Consider the following 22999-nt stretch of genomic DNA (forward strand, 5'->3'; position numbering starts at 1 on the left):
CTAGGTCTCCCCTGAGCACAGGCCAGGCCTGCCTACGATTGCAATGATGAGGAAGCCTCGATGACAGCACGCCATCCGTGAAATTAAATCAACAACTCCCATATTGTAATTACATTTGGTTAAATGGGAAGGCAAAGTGTGGTTGTAATACAATTAACACGTAATTGTCATCCTGACCAGGTTGATGCTGATCTATTTCCCCAAGGGATTCAATGAAATCCATCTCCCTGCCCTCCTCTGTACCATTTGTTTTGAAATGAGTGATTTGCTGAGTACCAATGGGTCACAGGGCAGCTTCATTACCAAACGGGTGTAATGTAAGTGATCTAAATGCTTCTGTGATCAACTGGAAAAAATATATATTTCGCGGAATTATGACCCCGATTCTAAACTTAATGAAGATGTTTTACAACAGACATTTTATAAGTGTAACAGCTGGTCATACAAATATTGCCAAGAATAAACCAATGCATATCTTCATGAAATTGGCGATGCAAGACGATTTTAGACAGTTGGTCAGAATTGCTTAAATTTTTAGAATCTATTTAGTTGCACAACATATGTTCCAGATTAATAAAATAAAATTAGCACTAAACTGTGTATTAATATTCAACAATCATTTATGGTTTGCATGTGGTATCGCTTACTTTACAGCATTTGGGGTCCTCTGCACCCCTGTAATCCTATAGAAGCTATCACAAATAAACAGAAAGATGAACTACAGGCAGCTCATTTAATTTATACTTTTAGACCAGCTTAGGTAAACAAGGTTTTTTTTTTTTTATCATTTTGTTTTGTTTTCATAAACTCTATACTCTTATTAGTTATTAAAAATTTCCATTAGTTTCAGTTAGTGATTGCAAATGAAGTAGAGAGACATTGTGTGCACTGTCAGCTGTGAATATCTTACATCTCTCCCTATCTCTCTCTCTCTCTCTCTGGCTCGCTCTCTTCAAGGGTAAGAGAAATGTAAAACGGCCCCAGACAACTACTTTGAAAAGAAAAAAAAAAAAAAGAATGAAAACAAGCAACTTTTCTCAAGTCTGTGCTACTCACGACTTTTTCCAATTGCTCGCACTTTTATGTGCATCATTTTTGTGCATGCCACTGGTAAGTTAAGACTGCAGTGATCCTAAAACTGCACTGATACAGCTGTATGATGCATAATACGAGAGTTACTTCTATCATTTCTGGGCGAAAAAGTCAAAAGAGCATGAAATAACACCACGGAGCTCTGCAGATCGAAAGAACCGAGGCTTATGTATATATTAAAGTCCAAAAAATAATGTTGCAACTTAAGTTCTTTGTAAATATCTGATGTTATCCTGAGACAAAATCTGAGACTTAACCCTAGTTGTTTTTTTGATAATCCAATCAAAAAAACAAACATCATCAAAGTAAGCACAGGTTTAAACACATATGCTGTCAATCACTGACAGAGAATCAAGCTGAAGCATGGTCTTCATTCTTCCTCCAGCCTACACTGCCCAAATCCATGTCTTGAACTTGATATGTAGTAATCACATAATTACTTGATATCTTGACTGCAGCGGGAGGTTGTCTATAATCTATCTTTTCCCCTCTTTGAACTCATCTTGCCATACAACATCTCTTCTGTACTTCTCGCTCGCTCTTATTTCATTCCTTGTCCCTACTCTGCTATTTTATTACTTTTCCTTGCACCTTCAAGCTTGTTCTCCTCACACTTGACTGCTTGTCATGTTGGTGATGGTAAAATCTAGACGTATGTTACTGCAGTTCTCATGGTAACATGGCCTTGATAGCAGTGTTGGCTAAAGGCCTAAAATCTTACAATCTTAGATATGTCAAAGATGTGACACTTTTATAAGTCAAAGAAAAATTGTAATATCAGTGACAAGCACTTGACACTGCAAGGTAGAAGGGTAACGTGGCAAACACAGATAGGTGCTGACACTGCCGTTATAGTGAATAAACATTACAGTAATATAATATTAATAATACAATACAATACAATATTTACATTTTGATAGCATTTTATCCATTGTCTTCAGGCTGTTCAGGTTCTTTCTAAAGGTGTCAAATCCAATAAACCAAGAAAATTCAATGTTTGTCTTCCTCCCATGTGAATGCCAAATATATTTTGTTTACTGGATTAATTTAAGCACAGTGGGTTAAAATTGCATACTTTTAATCTTCTTCTGGTCATTGTATTCTCCTCAGTATTCTCTTGAATTCATATTTGATATGGATGGTCTATATAAATGAGTAATAACTTCAGCATGGGGGTTCCTTGTGAGTATGACAACTATGGATAATTTGCATGATTTGGCTTTGAATAATACCCATGTCCACACAGAAGCCATAGGGGAGGAGAGCTGCGTGTTATAACTATGGTGCTGTCCTCATCAGTACGCCTGCTGTGTTGCTGATAAAGGTGTGAGCAACAAGGAAAGACTGGGGATGCTGTGCTTCACTGCCACCACAGAATCCTCTGCTCTCAGCCTGATGTCTTTGATGTCACTCTGACACAAACCATATACAGCAGGCTCTACTGGAGGGTCTACAGGTGCACTTCATGCTTCTTGCACCTCTATACCCCTGCTGCGAGAGGTAGGCCGGCAGCACATGGGAAGAATCCAGTGTTGTTTTTTATTGTAATGTGCAAGATTGGAGAATCTCTAGATACAGCAGAAGTATAGTTTTTGGGAAAACTCCTGTAAAGCACAAAACATTTCAAATTTCCTCTTGACCATTGCACAACCAAGATTTATCCGACCCCCTGTTCATTTCAAAGCTCAGTAGGGGTATTAAATCATTCCCAAATACATGGCCACTTATCTAAACAAGACATTTCATTGAGTTTTCTTTAATCTAGCTACAAAACCTTCTAAAACTACTTTTTTTCTGTGCTAACACTCAATGCAATAGCCTCTTGGATGAAAGAAACCACATCAGTAAAATTCAAACTGCACAAGAGCTTTGTTGGAAGACCAACAGCATGCACAGTGCAATTGAATTTGCACAAGAGCTGTGTAAGGGGACACATTGCACGCACAACAAACCCAGAATAAACTGTATGTGACATAAAAAGTGCTCAAGGCAATACAGTGAGAGGGAAAGGACTGGAAAAAGGAAACAGAGGTGGTGATTAAGTCGAAAATGCGCCTTCATGGATAAATAAACAGATTACTGTCCTCGAGAGTCTTGTTTCTGCTTTTGCCACTGGATGACAGAATGCACAGATGAACCAAAGACAGGAAGATCTCCTGTACTACAGCATGGTCAGATTGCATAATAGGCAAAAGTCTGGGCAGAGCAAGACAAGGGTTAGAGGAAAGAGGTTAGGGAGATAAAGAAGAACTGTGCTGCTCCCTGCTGGGCAGGGTCTGGCCAATTTTATTTCTTTCTATGTTGAATGTGCACGTTGTGAAGTCTTGATACCCAGTCGTGATGTCCAGAATTAGAAAAAAGAAGACTTACTGCATTAAAAATGGTAGGATATAGAGCTATAAAACAGTTCTAAAGCTAATGCTTTTTCAGTCCCAATATTAACCTTTATCCTTACAAAGCAACATCATTAACTCGTAGGCGGGAATCTTTCCTGAATGATCACTGACGATTGTTTCCACAACAGACAGATGGAAAATTGTATTAACGTAACGTTGTTTTAACAGTTTGCTTCATTGTTCAACATAAACTTCAGGTGACCCAAGTGAGAATCCTTTTCTCTGCTTACATAAGCCGTAATACTTAGTACTTAGCCAATAGAGTAAGAAGCAAACACTGATGATGTGTCTGAGCGTCTGACTTAAAACATTGTCATTGCATTTCATTGTATTACATCATCCTGTTTAAAAAGAAATGACTTCGTAATCCTTTCTGTTTGTGTTAGACTGCATGTATGCCTTTGTGAATGTGTGTGTTTGTGTGTGCTTACGTAGTGCAATCTTGGCCAAGTGCAGACGGTTGACCCAAGAGATCTTACTAAGGGGGTTAGGAGTGTTGAAGACCACCATGAAACTGACAGGACGCCCTGACCTGGTGGAGAAAACACATGCACAAAAAAAACCACAGACTCAGCTTCAGATGGATGCAGACATCATATGGCATCAAAAGGCATTATTAAGCAATAGCAGAAACACTTTTTGGGTATTATTTCTTTTATTTTTATTATATTTGCGCAATTTGGTGGCATTTGGGTGGAGTTTGCATGTTCCTGTCTAGCCTGCATGGGTTCTCTCCAAGTACTCTTGCTTGCTCCAACAGTCAAAGACATGCTGGTTAGGTTAATCAGTTGTTCTAAATTGACAGTAGGTGTGAATGATTGTCTGTTTCTCTGTTAGATCTGTGGCATACACCCTATTTAAGCTGTGGAGGCGTAGATATGTTCCATGCCCCACTGCAACCCTGATTTGGATAAAAAGATAAAAGAATGAATGGATGGATTTTGTCTCTGTTGTTGGGATCCAGGAGTCATTTTAAGTGGTATACAACAAAGTAGGCCTGACATCACTGTGACATCAAAACAGAAGGCTACAAATTCAAATTCACATTATTGTGAAAGCATGAAGCTTAAACCAGAATGAGGAAAACAGGGAAAAAAAACAGCATGCTTAACAGGTCTCATTTCACTGAACTGAAAATTGCATCAGTGTTACTGGTGCAGTAAAACAACTAAATAAACATATAAATGCAAAGGCGTTCTTGATCCCCAAAACAAAACAGCAGGGAGGATTCAACCAATGGAGCTCTAAAAGCAGAGGAATCACACTCTAACTGTTGCATGTAATCACTCCTTTCTGTGCGCTACCAAGCAGTAATGACCTTAACCAAACAAAACAAACTGCAGCCATGCATTAGTATATAACTGGCTGAGAAATGCCAAAAAAAGGGGTTTAAAATGTGTTTAAATTGTGAATTAAACTAATCAAAACGTCTGCTTTAACACATAATTAAAGTGACAAGCTGGTGAACTTGTTTTATATTTACCTCTTTTTATTTATCTTTATTAATACATTGTATGCACTACAAGGCTGATACCTTAAAGGCACACGAAAGACAGCAAAAGCACATTTTTGACATATTCTCGAGATGTTCTATATAAAAACAGAAAGCAGAACAATATGCTCAGAGAAACGGCACCAACAGAGCACCAAAAGAAATTTTTCATTTCATGGGACTTTAAGTTTAATACAACAAGATTTTTTATGTCATAACAGCTGCTTTCCTGCTTGTAGCTTTACAGCAGTTCAGTCCAGTAAGCTGGGGCTTTATAATTTCAGCCTGTACGTCAACATTCAGTTTGGGTTGTGATGATCACACAGCGTGGTCCCACTAAATCGCTTATAGGTAGCCTCCAGTGTTCAAAATGCCACTAATGCGTGGGCTTCAATGGCACAACCAGCACAGGCTCTTTTGAAAGAAACTCAGACACAGTGGGAGACCAGATAGTATAGGTGTGAAAGGAATAGAGGAACAAAATGACCGGTAGAATGAAGGATTTGTATACTTGACATACTGAGAAATTTGGAAATACATGTTTATTTTAAATTAATATAATTTCAGTCAGCATGTAACAGCTTTCTTAGTTTTTCTTTAAAAAAAACAAAACAACAACAACATTTTAATCTCTCAATCTAAAAGGAAGACAAGTTTATGAATACCATACTTAGCAGAAAATGATTCTGCTATTAGAGTGCCAAGAAAAGTTTCTTTTAACTCTTTTCTAGTCTTCATGTGACAAAGATATTAGTAGATTTCTTACAGGGAGTGCAGACAGGAAGTGAGTGATTTGGGCATTTCTTTATCCTCAAAATACACAATATGCTGGCAAACCATAAGACAAACTTAGTCATTAATTAATGAAGGTGCTCAAAAGTTGAATAAATGGAAAGGGAATAACTTATCAGAGGAAACAAATGCCCTGAACAACACTAGCTACTCTGTTTATGTGTAGTTCCATTATGAACTCATAACTTGAAGTTAAACAAAGCTGAAAAATGACCTGCATCCTTATATCCCATTAATATAGTTTGCTTATGGCCTTTATACAAATTTGCATTTTGCCTCCAATGCTTTATGGTAATATTGGTTATCAGTATCTACATGTATTTACAGGTTGTTTCTTCAAAGTAGCCAGCATGTAGAATTAGAAAGGTTATTTCATAAAGTCCTTTTAAAATTACATGAGTTTAAAATATGTATGATATGAAAGGAAAAAAATGCTAACTTTTAAATTGGATAAAAATTCAAAAAAGTAAAAAAAAAAAAAAAAAAAAAAATTAAAACAACAGTGCCGACAGTAACCAACAACTGAAAATGTTCAAGGTTCTCCCATATTTTCTGAATATGTGCATATTTTCAGATTTAGGAAGCAAACAACTGACAAAATTAGTGCCAGGAAACAAACTGACAAGTGAGCAACAGAAAACAGAAAATTATTCATGATAAATAGCACAAAGGAGTTACTACAATTTGAATTCAGAACAATCTGTATTTTATCAATGCAAACATGTGAAGACAAAAAATTTTACTTGCACTGACTCCTCACTAACACACAGCCAACCACCCTAAATTTGCCAGCTGTTAACACTGTCAATAGCCTTAAAGCCAGCTGGTGTTGTGTCTCCTTTATCCCCTCTGGTCAATTTCTTTTTCTCTCTAGTCCTGGGTTGCAAACAAAAAAACATGTGCAGTAAACAAATAAACGTCAGTCAAATTGTTATGGGCTGAGCCTTCCTGGCTGCTTGAGCTTAAAGCACTCAAATGCCTTATATACTATGCGTGGTTGCCATGCGCTTGAGCACCATTGCTATATTGCTATATCAGGTAGAAATTTTACCTTTCACTAATGTCTGGAATCACACAAACACAAAAAAGGACACAAGAGGATCATACCTATATGTGTGCTGACTCAGCAGTAAACAGTAAATGATAAAAGTTGAGGGTAATTGTTTGAAAGCAATAGTCTCACTGCATTATACTGCAGTATATGTTAAACTGTTAGCTAGTACCTGAATGTTGTTACATTTAAAAAAAGTGCATTTGGTGCATTCAAATTCACCTGAACGCAGGAAATTAAGGTCTCAACACCCCAAGATTCTCAGCTTAATGTGTTCCTTCCTGGTGCTGAAACAAGACCTATGCCTGTGACACTGAGCCTGTCTTATGTAAAAGCTTTAAGCGGGTTTTCCCACCCAATAGAAAACACTCCAAGTGATTACCAAACCCAGTATCAAAATGGGTCGTGAAATGCAAGGTCTCTCCCAGAGCAAAATTTTTTAAAGTAGATTTTCTGTTTGAATGCCATTACTTAAAGGTTGTGTAAAGTGCCAGAAACACAAAACTCATCCCCAGGTAATAGACGCCTGTCTAAACACTTAGTCTCTTCAAGCATCCCCTTTTGTCAGGTTTTCTTGTCAGCTTGAGACCACTAGTCATGCATGTGTTGATTTTTCACTCTCTTTTCAGTCAAATACAATAACCTCTAAATTCCTAGCAGTCTAAAGCAAGACTGGCAGAGACTGGCCCCGAGTTAACAATGACTCAGTCAGTGTCTAACCACGGACAGACGGTGGTGTGGTGCCTGGGCTGATCAGGCTTTATTGGAAGTGCAAGTAAATTGTCTGGCCAAGGATGGGACATCTTTTTAGAGCGCTAAGCAACTTTCCAAAATAATGCTTTACTTTCAGTCACCTGTACAGCTATTCTGCAGTGATTCTGAGGCAATGAAAGAAAAAAAAAGTGCAAGGGAATGCAGAAAAAGGGGTGGGGAGGGGCTAGGGTCTCAGGCACACATAAGAAAGACAATTTCACACTCAGGAATCATTAGAAGGTAATTGAGTGGAGAGCAGTGCGCAGTCGGATATTATGCTTCTGTCATACCTGCCACTGCCCGCCACAAATTAATTTTAATTTCATAGAGGAAGGATGAAAACGTCAGAGAGACACACACACACGTATAGTGAGAGAGAGAGATTGAAGACAGGAACAGAATAAAGTAACTAAGATCTCAAACTTCCTTGACATGTTGAAAAAGTGGACCTTTCACAAAGAGGTGTAATTCATACCATTTGCTGCTTAAATATAGGAAAGGCAATTTGCCGAAGACAGAAGGGTAGACAGGGTGTGATGAGAATACAACTACTCTCTTGGCTACATTCCTTAGGTAACACTTCATGCCCACACGGCATCAAACATGCTAAACTGAGCGCAGTCTCCATTCCTCCCTCCTGCCCTCTGATTGACAGCCGCAGTGCAGGTGTGGTGCATTGCCAGAATGGAGAACTAGACTCGGGCACGCTGGCAGAGCCGAGATGAGAAAGGCTGAGAGGTAAAGAGAGAAAAGGGAAGGGGAGGGAAACAGAGAGAGGGCAAAGCGGGGCAAGGGAGCGAAGAGAGGCGCTCGCCCAATGGATTTATGGGAGCAGGTCAGTGCCGAAGCACACGTGTGATACTAATGCACAAGGACGGGACAGATGTAGGATTGAGTGCTGAGTGGCAGCCTGTCATGCACCCATCCTTCAGTTCACCCCCGTCCTCCAGAGAATCAAAGAGAAAGTTTGTTCTGCAAAAAGTGAGATAACTAAGGGAAGCATTCAGATGTAGTTCTGGTAGGAGTTGATGGAACTTCAGGAGAGATACACTTAAAGTGCGTCAGGATCGAATCTGATTTATAGAGGCGTTTCATGATAATGTGCAAAATCGTGTTTGGCTTTTGGTGATGCAGGTTCCAGAGCGCCTAAAATCTGAAAGAATGCTCAAACCGCCACAGTAGCAATCTTGATACTTAAATGTTTGTGAATCCAGCACCAGCACAGCCCTCCTGCAGATGACACAATAAAAACAGACACGGACAGCATACACTGTGGTTTTATCTGCGATACTGTTGATGGCAAGTAAATATCTGCTTGTTGGTATTAATACAAGTCTCAAGTCAGCCTGCAATCCTTGTAGTGGAAATCTCTCTGCTACACAAAAGAATTATACTTAGAGGACATGGTTAAAATTAATTTAATTTCATCTTAATTGGTTGCCTCGGTGTTTACAGTTAAAGTAGTTAACAGGGTGAGGTGACCTTATTATATGATTTATTCCACAGCTTAAGGCTACATTTAAAATAAGCAGTGTTTGATGTGAAGTGGGGGTTTTTTTCCCCACTTTCTCTAGCTATATGGAATTATTCATTTAAAGATTTCTGTGAGCTTTGCAGAGTTGCTGTTAGTACAAGTTATTTTTCTTTGCATTATGAAAAGTTAATGTTAACTCACAAGAATCATATCTTTATAACTATGAAGGGGAGAACAGACAGCTGAGTGGGCCGTCCACTATCTAATTGATGTTACTGTCAGGCGCTGGAGATATAAATAAAAGAAAGTTTTAGAGCAACATTTGACATCTAAATTGAGTGGTATCTAGTAATTAAAATTCATGGCGTAAAGGTTAGAAGCATTTATACAAAAAAATCAATACATAACAAAAAGCTATTTATGAATATGTTCTTGTGGAAACAGGCTCAGATAATATAAGATACCTCTTTGGTTAATAAGAGCATACTCCTCCAACAGTCCTGACTGCTCGAGCAGTGAGTAAAATGTTTCCACTTAAAGCTGACCAAGGAAAACATGTCTTAGGTGCCCCTCAGCTCCAGCCCCACTACAAACAATAACTAGCACAAAGTAGAGAACGGTGGTTATTCTTTGCCACATACTTGTGCGAATGTGCGTACTGTACATGTGGGAATAAAAAGGGAGAAAAAGAAACAAAAGAGCAACCTGTCCCTGGATAAAAGTGGCTATAAATAGGAGAACAGCGCAGGTAGGTGCAAAGGTGGAGTGCCTTTCACATAAGTATGTATTCACAAGTATGTTACAGATGTTATACTAACACTGCCATCTTCAGAAATTTGGGACACAAGTGTCTCCTGCTGCCCTGGATGCTCTCCAGTACTTAGGCCGGTGGCCAGGATCCTCACTCTGTTGTGTGCTTTTACTCATCAGCCTGATGATTTGCCTCACCTGCCAACCTCAGTATATATATGTCTTGTTGTCCCAGATACTGGTAACTAAATCACAGAAGTGCCGACACAAGATCCCTTCTCTTCAGTCCAGCTGTGCTTAATTAAAAGAGCCATCCAGTTATTTAGTTACTCCGCTGCCCTTCCCTGCAAACAATTTAGTTAGTTTGCTGCCCGTTCAAGTGGCAGATTTGCTTGTCATTAATTGCGAATTTCTACTAAAAGAGTAATGTAAAGTTCAATTCTATTTTAGCCCCCTTTTATTTGTGTGACAGACAACATCTGAGAGTTGGACAAAGCATGAATAACTTTAATCTAAAGCTAAAAAAAACCCCACTATTTCCACGACTGTAGTCCAAGCAAGAAACCTTTTCCTGAAACTAGGGCTTCCGGTACGAATACCATGTCATGCCTTCTGTATGTTTCTTATTAGACACGTGGAACAATCAAAGAAAAACCTCTGTTGTCCAGATGCAAAGATAAGACTTTCAGTCAGAACGTGCTAGAAATCAGTCATCTGACTGCGAGCTAAAGTACTGCCACCTGCCTTGCAGGTATTCGGCACATAAAAGCTTCCGTTAAATAAAAAAAGGAAGAAAAAAATGTTTCTCTGGCTTATAATACTGCTCTTTTGTGTATGCTGTTCTGGTGGTGTAAGTGGATGAAGCAACAAACACATTTGGTTAAACTATGAAATTTGAACTCTGTATCTATCGCTTGCCAGTATGGTCCATGAATGTCTGTGGTTGCTCCTGCAGACGCAGTAAAAGAGGATGTTAATGAACTGCTGTCACACGTAGGCTGGTGCCTTTGAGGCAGCAGTCGGGATTCTCTCCACGTACTCGTCTGTTTGCAGTGTGGAGGCTGTGATGTGCTGCCTGACTGCAGAGAGTCGCTTGCGGCCAGACAGGAGGGGACCAACTCAGTACAGGGGGTCCCTGCTGCGGTCCCACTCTCTCACCAGCAGAGCAAAGGCTTAGCTCTGCATGCGAGAGTGTGTATCTATGTTTCTGCCCCATAATGTGTGTGCCTCATCGTGTGAAATACATGCCTGCTTTTTTTGCAGTTGCATTTGTCAGTGGGAAGTATATGTGAATACACGTAACATACAGGTGCTGGAACAGTGTAATGCTTATGAATCATACTAGTCACAAAATGGAAAAAAGTCAGTTTAGGAAGGAGCAGTGTGTGTGTGTGTGTGTGTGTGTGTGTGTGTGTGTGTGTGTGTGTGTGTGTATTTCTAAGAAACACAGACTGTAAACCAGAAATTGTGAACCATATTAGTCACAAAACAAAAAAGGACAGTCAGGGAAAAAACAATGTGTGTGTGCGTGTGTGTGTGTGCGTGTGTGTTTGAGAGAAATAGAGCCAGTCTGTCCACTGCTCTCCCCTACAATCTGCTGCTATTGCACCCTGGGTAGTGTCAGAATGGCTCGGGTACCCGCTGTGCCACCTGTCACCCCAGCCCCGAGGCTCACTGCCGGTCCAGCCACCCAGCACTGAGGCCCAGCCTCAATTAGATTGCTATCACACAACCAGAATTGGCTCTTTTTCCCTACAGGAGATTTCTCTCTTTCAGCTGACATTGTTATCTTTTTTTTACGTCACCACAAAAACTCCAAGTATGATTTCAACACGAGTCTTGCTCTACAGTATTGAATTTTTAAGTACAAATATACAGCTTGGACATATGTCGGGGTGGGAAATCTCCTTGTCAGTTCAGTTGCTAATGACATTATCACAGGAACTCAGCAAATAGGGTACCCCTTAAAGGGGAATTCGGGGACTCTCTTGTAAGCGTGGCATCTGGCTCCACCAAACATCTGAGTAAGCAGATTGGCCCTGCAGGCCTGGTGTGACAGCCGATGAGGAAGCTGGGAGATGTGGGAGAAGTGATCTGCACAGCTCCGCTGCTCAAGCTGTCACTTTAGCTTGGTTTGGCACAGTTAGATTCTCTCTGGCTCTGAAGCATTAGGCCCACTCTTCTGACTGCCGCTGCCCTGCCGGCACCAAGCCAAATCTTTCATGGGGGAGGTCGCTCATCACTCTCACTCTTTCTTTCTTCCTCTCCTCCCCCTGCTTAGTATGTCTCAGCAGGGCTCTGGCTTCTTTATCGCAATCTTTCTCTTTTTGTCCTCCCTTGCCTCTTTCTTATCCTATTCCCAGCAGAAGCCACGAAATGGAATCCATTATAATCTGCCATTATTTGCTATTTTCCAGTTCTTGTTCCAGCACTCTAAGCTACTCATATGCTCTCTTCTTGCCGTCTTTGTTGGTCTCTAAGTAGGTGTTCAGTCATTCATTAGTCAATCCACCCACCAGGATGCACCTCAACATGTAACACTAGCACTTCTGTGCAAGGTAACCTTCTGTGCATTGTATGCAGCTTTGTATTTTAACCTAACACAATAAAAAAATCAAATGTTGTTTTGTGTTTGGACTATTGAAGAAAAAATGCCTGAAAGTTCACAGTATTGCATTTTACAAATTTTCTGTGACTTAATAAAACTAAATATAAGAACTATAAGAGTAACATTTATATTAGGGCACCCCACAGTCAGGAAATCCAATTATAGGACCGAATATCTTGCATTTCAGGACAGCATAAACACACCGTAAATTTAGAAAGATATTACCGGGCAATTCATAAAAATTACACATTAGGGGCCAAGAGTTAAGTAAAGGCCAAAGCAAAAAAACGTTTCTCATTAAACGCTCCAAAAAAGAACATTTTGTGGAGACAATTCATTATTCAATCCAAGCACTGAATAAAATGAATTATTTGAGTTGGGTAATTACGCAGTCACGACAGAACAAACTGTTCTCACCTCTGATTTGCAAAAGGTCATGGTGCCTGTTGGCCCACGGTTCTAAGAGCATGTATGCCACCACAATTCCTGTTGCTTTTACCCATTCCTATTTTTCTTCCAGTATTTTCTGCCTCTCTCACATTAACAAATATAAAAATATATGAATTTAGCATTTAAAAAATGCCATAAATAAAAAGTCAATTTAAAAAAAATAAATGACAAAAACATTTGTTTCAACACTTGCTCATGACCATTTGCTGCAAATATAAATGAATTCAAGTGTTCCTGAGATACTGTGTTCTTGAAAAAGGAGATTAACCTCTGAATTCTAAAATCTAATCAAATGAGTCCAAGTGAATTTTTGTGCCAAAGCTGTAAATGTTTCCTCAAGGCACTTAAGAAATGTTGTGAGATGTATCAACATATGCACAAATGTACCCAAAAACAGAAAGCTTCCAGCCACAGCTTTTGCCAGCTGGAACTGTAACTGACTGTATATAAAAGATGGATGTACCCACTGTGAAATCAGCGACCGGTTTGTGGACAGCCATTAGAAAAGCCCTAGAGCTGTAATCAGCTTATGCTAGTAATGGAATGGAATGGCCGTAACACAACTCTAAAAAGTTGGAAACAAAAGGCTGGAAACGTAAATGGTACTAAAAAGAAACAGCTGGAGGAACATTTTGCAACTAATTAAGCTAATTGGCAACAGGTCAGCAATGTGACTGGGTATAAAAAAAGAGCACCTCAAAGAGGTTTACCATTCTGCAAAAAACTGCCCTGTCAGAATAAAATTTCCCAGTGCAAAGACTTGAATTTTTTATCATAATAATACGTACATAATATCATCAAAAGATGGAGAGTGACTGGAGAAATTTCTCTGTGCAAGGGACAAGGTCAAAACTCAGTATTGGATGCTCATAACCTTTGGGCCCTCAGACAGCACTGCATTAAAATAGACTTGACTCTGTCGTGTCAGTCACTGCATGGACTCACTTCCAGAAACCAGTGTCTGTAAACACAGATTGCCATGCCATCGAAACGGAAAACTTGAAATTCTTTTTTTGAAAAAATGTAAGGCATGTTCTTCAGACTAAAGAGAAGAAAGACCACCCAGCTTGTTATCAGAGCAAAATAACAAAGCCTGACTGTATGGACTTGTACATACGGAAATGGCATCATCAATACAGAAAGGTATATATAGAGTTTTTAGACCAACCTTGAATATTTCAGTAAGACAATACTGTCCCGCATACTACACCTATTACAACAACAAGGCTTAGGAATGAAAGAGTCTGGGTCCTGAACTGGCCTTTCTGCAGTCCAGACTTTGACAAATAAAAACATTTGATAACATGAAACAGAAAAAAACAAAGAGCAAAGAAAACCAAGGAGCAGCTAGAATCCTATATCAGACAAGAAGGGGACAACATTATTCTCCCACAAATCTAGCAACTGGTCTCCTCAGTTTTCAGATGTTTCTGAAACGTTTTTAGAATTTTTCTGCTATTTTTTTCTTTTAGATTTTTGTCAGTTGAAAACACAATATCTGTAACTTATTGCATTCTGTATTGATTTGCAATTTGCACAACGTTCCAACATTTTTTTTTTTATTGTGGTTGTAGATTTTTGTGTTTTTAAGCACCACTTTTGTCTCACAACAGAAACAAAATAGCACTCACCAAGTGCCAAAAACCAAATAAATCACAACTTTAAGCCTTAATATAATTTAAATGGTTTAAATATATGTTGTATGCCAGTTATATAGAAAAATAAGTAAATCATAAAGACCTAAAAGGTCTTTTAAATTAGATTTTAAACATGTTTATTTCTACTATAATGTTGGAATTTTTAAATGACTCAAGCTCAAGTGTCCAATTGAGGAACTGCAGTTTTTTGCGTTGCGCATGGGCTTCATCTATCAGCCTCGGCGGCTGCTTGGCATGGAAGAATAAAAATGTTGCAAAGCATAGCGAGCATGGATTCTATCCGAGCATAAGCCTAATTCTCCACGGTGATAGAACATGCACAGTAATATAATAACTAATTAATATAATCATTGGTTATAAAACGCTCATCACTGGGTGTTATCGTTTAGTGGTTTATATGACTGCCAGGTTGTGTCAGTGTTTGGTAATTTCATCATTTGAACATTTAAACCATTTACCAAAAAACACTTTTGAACTACTGTTAATGGAGTTTTGTTTTTTTGTTTTTTTTGTCTTCATGCCATATACACTTAAACAGTACATTTTACTTGGATCCACATCTGTATGTGAAATACTACTCACTTGTCTGGCCTGCCAGGCACCTGCAGGCGTAAGCGACATTTGTTAGCACTCTGGATCTGTTCTTCTTTGATGCGGATAAGCCTCTGCAGAGCCAGACACCAGTCCTGGGCCACAGTGGTGTTGAGATTCTTTGACAGAGAAACACACAGTTAAAAATTGTTTCTCACTTCTAGCGTACACTAGGTCATCTAGCACAGACCCAAGTACAATATGTGTTCACAGAGCACAGGTGTATACTATAGATGTACTTGATACTGTTGCACACAAACTGAGAAACTGCCACACATCCATTTGAAAAAAAAAAAAAACTGCAGTAGGTGATTTGAGGCAATGTGCTTCAAATAACATATTGAACAAGCATTTTTATCTTATCAAGTGAAATTCTGAATTGACTTCAGTACTAGTATCCATTTTACAGTAAAACATAGACCCTCAAGTCAAACAGAATCAAATCAATTTTTCTGAAGTCAATGAGCTGTGCAGAGATATTCTGTCTATTTGTTCAGCGGACAATATTAGAACTCTGTGGAAAGTGAATGTCATTTAGTGCAAGGCGAATATCACTCTTCCTGAGGACATTATGCTCATTAAGTGCAGGGAGGCAAAGGGGCCACCATTAGCCTGAGAGGTTCTTTGGTGATTGCTGGAGTATACCTCCCCGGAGGTGTTACTGTATGCAGTGTATGGCACTGTTAATGTGATAGTGCTACACTACTGTGCCCTGATTTAAACTCTGCAGGAGGGGTACTGACAGCTTCTTTTGCAACATAACAAATCTGACACTCCTTTAATATATGAGAGGTACATCTCATTCTCACAGTTGTGCTACTATTGATAATTAGACGAATTTGAAACTTGGCTCTTAGAAACCAGTGATCCAAGAAGCATATTATACATCTCATTGTTCATACTTAAAACATCTTGAAGCCTTTTGCAATATCTCTTACAGGAACAGAAACAGACTCCCCAAACGGTCTTTTCACTATCCAAATGTGATCACTGAGTTTACACTGAGTTCAGAGATTTAATTTAACTGAGCATACTTCATTGTTGTCTTTGCTACCTCTGTGAATCTTCAGTGTGTTCTCAAGGCTTAGAAGGTATTGTCAGTTTACAGAACACATTCCATACTTCAACCATTTCCATTCGATGCCTTGAGATAACGCGTTTATGAATAATTTGTGATGCTGAAAGCGGTTTTTGAGAGGAGAACAGCATGCCTCAAGGTCAGTGCAATTTTTTTTTCTTCTTTTTCTATAGTTGACAATTAAGTTCTCTAAACAAACCCTGAGAGATTTAGCCTTTGCAGCCATATGACAAACGACACACTGTGACTTTTGTGGTTTGGCCCGTAGAGTCAGCTGAACTGACAAGCTGACAAAGCCAATGTCCAATGCCTTGTCTTTCAGCTAATTTTGCTGTACTACAAATGTTCTGGGATACACACTTCCCTGTGAGACACTCCAGGAACAGCAAAAGTCGCATAAAGAGACAAGTACCTGATATGTCCCTTCCAATGTACCCACGAGCAGAGTGACCTCTTCCACAACAGAAAGGTCATGTTGTAGCTCTTGTAGCTCCTGGTAAAGCCGTGGAGGGCCTAGGATTGCTCTACCTAAGAGACAACACACAAAGTTGGAGAGTTTATGAAATGACCACCTCTACTATTATTTAAAGAAAGAGTGCAGACGTTGTTCAACAACTGCTAGTAAAGAGGGAATATATTACATATATTACTGTTACAAAAATAAATGTGGATAATAATGAAGAGACTTTTCAGGTTTGAGAAGCCGTAACAAGTGGACAGTTTACAGTATTCCTTGACAAATTATTTGATAAATTGTTGATATTTAAATCGTTAATTGAGTGATAGAAAATAAATTGATTCAATCCCACTTCAGTTTATATTATAAATGTACTTAGTTTATGGACCAACTGGCCAGATTTGGTTTTAAAAGAATTTTATATATTTAAGCAAAAGCTTCAAGGTCACGGTGTTCAAAAACTGTAAAGAACATGGTGACGTTGTTCCTTAGAACTCATGGAAGCGCTGAAAGAAAAGTTGCTTTTGTTGAAACTCCAGTGGCACTAATAAAAGAGGTTCGATGTGCAGATGGATCGATCTTCATTATTTGTTGAACTACAGAGAGTGAATTTATGAGTAAAAAAAAATTAGATGGAGAAACTGTTATTTGGAGCCATGATGCCCTTTTACTGGCCAAAAGGAATGCAGGTGTCTCATTAGACGCAAAAATTCAGCATCGATTTGAGGTCCGCTTCCTTCAAAGTCTCTCTCTCCTACTGCCAGGAATCAATAGTTGCGTCTCCTCCTGTCTGCCATCCTCAGTCCTAGCTCCCCTGGCCCACATCTCCCAAGCAGCAGGCTCTATGAGAACCACCTAATTAAATTCTGCAGGTAGCTTTTGCTCCAGAGCTGTCCTGCACTGTCATCACTACCACACAATAAAGTAGCAGAAGAGCAGAGCTGGTAGGCAGGCTTGGTGAGGCATGCATCTCCAATGGGACCTGCAGCTTTCTGTGTATTCACGTGCATACGTGAAATTAGGGTATAGCCAAAATAGGGAAGGGAGAGAGACAGAGAGAGGTAGCCTGGTATTGTTCATCTAAAAAGCTCCATTGTAGCTTTTGGGGTTTAATGGGATCTTTGACACAGAGAGACAGTGACATCTGTCATCTGTGGAAGGAAATCAATAGGTGAGACATCTGAATACAAAGAGGTGGGCTGCGAGCCGCAAAAACAACGTTTTTCTTTTCTCCCCGAGGAGACTGCCGGGAACCCTGTGCAGGTTTGTCGAGTCCTCGCGGGCTTGCTGTTGGCTATGGCCAGAGAGGTGAATGTGCTGAGTTGTAATCCAGCGTAATCCAGTTGGTGAGGCACGATATGGTTTATACACTCAGACACGGCTATCCACACGAGCCGCCAGGCATATAACTCACTGGTGTGGAAGGCTTGAGCCCAGAGGGGTCCATCCTTGCACTCAGCTGCTGTACCGGTAATGTTAGCTGGTAGCTTTAGAGACAATGCAGATTCACACCTGCACCAAATCCTTGTCTGACTCCCAGCCAAAGCCCGCTGTTACACTTCTGACAAAAAATAGCTTTTCTGAGAGTGGGTCAAAAGGGAAGCAGCAATAAAAAGGGCAAAACGAGGTAAGACAGCATGAGAGTAAACAAATGGCACAATTGGCTTTTCAGGAAATAAAAAAACAACCCATAAACATTGTCGGGTCTTCTGTGTATTAGTAAAAAGAAGTAGAGAGACAACACGATAGAGACACAGGCAGATTCATTGGGTAGAGTAAAAAAGACTGGCCTGCATGTCCCTAAAGGCCACCTTTCTTCAATAAAGAAGGGTACTGGGGCCCGCAGAAGATGAAAAATGACTCCATTTTGAGCCATGCTGAGGGAGAGAAGGATTTAGACTAGACACCCTACTGAATGACATCACAGGGGACTATAAATAGATGGGACTGCCAGTCAGAATGAAAATTTGGGAAACAGCCCCACAGATGTTCAGAGAGCTTTCTGGATAGACATGATTAAGGTTACCACACTGTGTCGAAATGGCAAAAAAAGAGAACAGAGAACGTTAGAATCAGTATCCAGCACCTCTGAGGGGCATAACATTTGCAGAGTTGTACACAGGTAAGGAAGACAGACAGGTGGGTGAGCGCTAACCCTAAACGATCCCAAAACCTTGCAGCAATGTAGCGAGTATACAACCACAGACTACCTGAACAACTGCAAAAACTAAATCCTCTGAGAATCTAAACCAACTCTCAAAACACTAGCAGCTCGCCGAGCGTGACACGGAGAGCTCTGAAGAAGGCGCCATTAATATTTAAGTCATGGAGCTGCAACTTTAAAAAGTGTGTAGCATTACATCCTGATAAGGCTTTGTATCCCCCTTTTCCCATGGCACATTTATCAGGGATCTCGTCAAGCTCTGTATACACCAGAGTTTTGTGAGGGGTGGTGGGAGAACTAGTGTTTCAACCACAGATTCCTATCTACAGCTACTGGCTCTCTAATTGGGCCTGGAAAGGGAGGGAATAATCTCTGCAGATTGATGACTCCACTCTAGATGTGTTTGTGGTCTATCAGAGAGTGAAATGAGACTGTGAGGATGATGCAGCAGGGGGCTCACTAGCCCCACATCGCTCTCCAAGATAAAACACCCCAGGCAGATGAGAACAAGTGACCATCATCACTATCCTCCTCACAAACACATCCTCAATCAGAGTGACAAGCAGCGCGGACGCATCTCCTCCCCTCCATGCGATACTTCAGAACAGAAACAGATTAGGCTTGCTGAGTCAGAAGCAAGGGCTGGGGCTAACAGTCAGTCCCAGTGATGAGATTAACAAAATAAATGAGAAAAGACAGTTTGACGTGTTCGCATTCTTGTTTTTACCTGACGTGAAGGTACCACTTGGCCTCTTAGCCCCACTCTGCTGGAACAAGGTGTCTTTGCTTTGAGAGCCCTCCTGCCCAACTTCTACTACTTGCACCTGTTGTAGGGGGGCGCTCCACTTAATTGTGTACTTGGGGCCAACAGGGACTAGGCTGCTGATATCTGGAGGCCCTCTGTTCGAGATGGAGAGAGAAAAAAAAGGAGGGATGTAATTAAAAGGAAAACAACTCAAGAGAAAACCTCGCTCTAGCCAAATGCTCCCGCTAAAAGCACTACACCAAACACTCGATGGAACGAGATGCTCTGCGAAATGTTACAAAGGTGGTTGGTAGTGGGAATTAGAATTTTTATGATCACCCATGTTCCCCACCAAAATTGTACCCCTGGCTGTGAGGAGGAGTTCATTGCTATTCATGTATTCCTGTAATCACGCAGACAATCAACATTGTGATCGGTTTGTCAAGTTCCTGGAGGGCAGACAAAGTCAACTTCGGGACACTCGAGTTGAATGAGACGAAGAGTGATAATTGCTTTGAAGGCTGAACAAGAAGGCTTTAAGCGACATCTTTGACAGGGGCTTTGCAAAATATACAAAATCCCTTTCCTGTTTACTTCTCTCAAGAAAGAGAGGGACAGACAGAAAGAGACAGGGGAAGAGTGAGAGAAATGCAGAAAGAGAGTGAGCGAGAGAGAGAGATGTGATCAATGGTGCTGTCACATAAGATAAATTGGACAGAAACCAAAAAATGTTTTATGTCAGTAATCTAGAAGTCCTGAAGCTGTAGTTAGGTATTCTACCATTTGTTTAAAGCTGATAAAGCTGCTGCAATTCCAGATAGTGCTCAAAACCCCTAGCAGCTATTTCTCTTTACTATGCAGTTTGCCAAAATATCCTTGCGAAACCTAGGGCACAACATTAGAGCCTTTTGCCACCTAATAGCAATTTCTTCTAACCGTGCAGCGTACCACACTGTCTTTTCACAACTTGCACACAACTTCATGCTAGAACTACACATTAGGAACGCATTAGCAAAGTGTTCTAGGATGCAAGGGCATTTAGCTCAATTTGCTCTACAAGAGGGACTTACTTGACATTTATGTTGGCACAGATGAGTACATCATCAAAGAGGAAGACCTTTCTCTCCTTCGACTTCAGGACTTGTCCCCGCTCACCATACACAGTCTCAGTAAGCGTCTCACAAAGGACGAGTGACCCCTGCTCCGAGTTCAGTTGCTAAAAGGGACACAGCAATCAGATCAGAGGCACAGAAGACAGTATCACAAAGGGCCAGTCCTCTGGAGTTCAGTGCCTGGAGGACGCACAAGTCAGGCTTGGAGGAACAGATGTCTCATCAGGGATTAGCAACACACTCATCCTTCCCAAGGTCGTTTAATGTGTGTGTCCTGAATGTATACGCAAATACATCTAAAGCACGTTTATTCTACAGACTTAGTTAAAGTAAGCCCGCGCATGCCCTTCTGCCTACCTCTGCTTTTCATACTATTCTTAAGTAATGAGAGAGGATCATAAAGCCAACCTTCAGTTTAATTTGAGGGCAAGAAAGGTTTGCACGGATTTTTTTCCCCCCAATGCTTCAGAAATATGCTTACAATTATTCCTTGTCCTGTTGCCTATACTATGCTCTCCACCATCCCACTAACACAGAATCCAAACTGGCTTAGCTTATGAACACTTGGACATACAATCCTTTCCACCACAACAGGGCAACTACACGGGGATACAAACGCATTAGCTGTTGCGTGCACCCCTTTAACACGAACACCCACACAGAGACACAGTTAAAGAATCCAATAACAGATGGAATTTATGCTACACTATGTTGGCACATGCTTTCCTTTTCAGTCATCTATATGTTTGGCTAAGGGAAATGGCAAAGGAAAGCTTTTTATCACTTTGGTCCAGCTTCTTTTATGACTGGCTAAATCAATACTTTTATTTTATGCACACTGCACCAAAATAAGCTAGACTCATCACAATTAAAATAATACCACTGTAGTGCAAGCACCAGGTTAAGTTCAAAGATGAAGCTCACATCCTGATACATTGATGTTTGTGCTCGCTAAAAGGCACGAATTTTAGCAAATAATGAAACTCTCTGCTGCGTTCATTCTACAACCTGCAGTGCAACAACGCAGCTGACCACATTTCAGAAAAGAGAATGTCCTATCTACAAGAAGCAGCTGATTTTGGCTCAGATAGCTCACAGAATGACTCATTAGTCTGACTTGGACTGCTATTTGATGGGCACAAAACCATACAGCTCCTTCGAGATGTGGGCTGTTATGAGAATACATTCTTAAAGTCTTCAAGCATCAATAGACACACACGGCAGTGCACCGTGCATGTGCGCTCATGTGAGTGCATTTGTGTATGTGCGTGTATGAAACTCTCTCGCATGGTTATCTGTCCTGTTCTGGTGACTTAGATACTTTGAGACAAAGAATGAATATTTCATTGGATAGTTATGGGGGCAATAGAGGCGAGTGTTTCCTATTGGAATTCTGCAGTGTCACCGCAGCAAATGGAATTCTGTGTGAGTGGAGGAGATTGGCCGAATCAGCTCATCTCAGAGTCCTGGAAAGCAGGGGCTGATAGAGAGAAGTAAAAAAGGGAGGGTGAAAAAGTGAAGAAGACAGAGAAAAAAGCAGTCACACTAGAGAAAGAGAAGAAGAGTATATAAGCTGAGTGAGAAGGTAAGCAAGAGAGTAAGCAATGGAGTGCAAGAGGGGAATAGAGAGGAGGTAAAGAGGAGAGAGAGAGAGAAAGGAAGAGGGAGAGCGACAGGGTGAAAGAGATAGCTCTCTTACAGTTTCCAATTAAATGTCTCATTTACCCCCTAATTCTTCTTATTCAGAGCAGCATTTGTTCAGATTCGCAGCGGCAGGACTGTAATTTCAGAGTGGTAATGGAGAAGCAACGCCTCTGCCACTGCATTTGGTACTGTTTTGGGATGATAATGGGCATCGTTTCTATGAGGTAATTTCTCTAAATAAAAATGCCTCCCTAGATTAATGTTTGGGAAAGTGATATAAGTGATTGCTTTATACTAGTTTAATTTTAGGTGTTTGGCTCACAGTGATAACAATACGTGGAGTTAGAGGGCTCAGTGGACTGGTTCACAGCTGATTTGATTGGGGCATATGTACGTGTGTGCAAATGCAGATATGTTTATGCATGCGTATCCAGTCACCTTACTGAGCAAGCGATCACTAACGCTGCGGGCTAGCTGTTGAGTCTCTGCAATCTGGTCGGCTACTCGTTTCTGTTCATTCAGCTTCTCAGCCAGCACTTCTAGCTCTGTGAGAGCAAGCTGCAGGGGCAGGCGATCCACATGTCCTTTTGGCGTATTCTTAAGCATGTCCTAAAAAAAGGTCACAAAAAAGTTTTAAGTAAAGGTATAACTTGTTAGAATTATAAGCCATTCAGTGTTTTTACCTTTATCCT

General features: G+C 40.4%; 1 protein-coding gene across 3 annotated transcripts in view; it reads right to left on the reverse strand.

Annotated features, from left to right (window-relative positions):
* arhgef10la (Rho guanine nucleotide exchange factor (GEF) 10-like a) overlaps positions 1-22999 on the reverse strand; it is a 111346-nt gene that overhangs the window by 48827 nt on the left and 39520 nt on the right. For all 3 annotated transcript variants that reach the window (XM_063473623.1, XM_063473624.1, XM_063473625.1), the window contains 6 exons: positions 22746-22916; positions 20622-20767; positions 19534-19706; positions 16598-16713; positions 15099-15226; positions 3920-4020 (listed from right to left, as the gene is read on the reverse strand). In XM_063473623.1, coding sequence (XP_063329693.1) covers positions 3920-4020; positions 15099-15226; positions 16598-16713; positions 19534-19706; positions 20622-20767; positions 22746-22916 — 835 coding nt within the window. The remainder of the gene's footprint in view (positions 1-3919; positions 4021-15098; positions 15227-16597; positions 16714-19533; positions 19707-20621; positions 20768-22745; positions 22917-22999) is intronic.

Source organism: Pelmatolapia mariae, linkage group LG5 (genome assembly GCF_036321145.2).
Source record: "Pelmatolapia mariae isolate MD_Pm_ZW linkage group LG5, Pm_UMD_F_2, whole genome shotgun sequence".
NCBI lineage: Eukaryota > Metazoa > Chordata > Actinopteri > Cichliformes > Cichlidae > Pelmatolapia > Pelmatolapia mariae.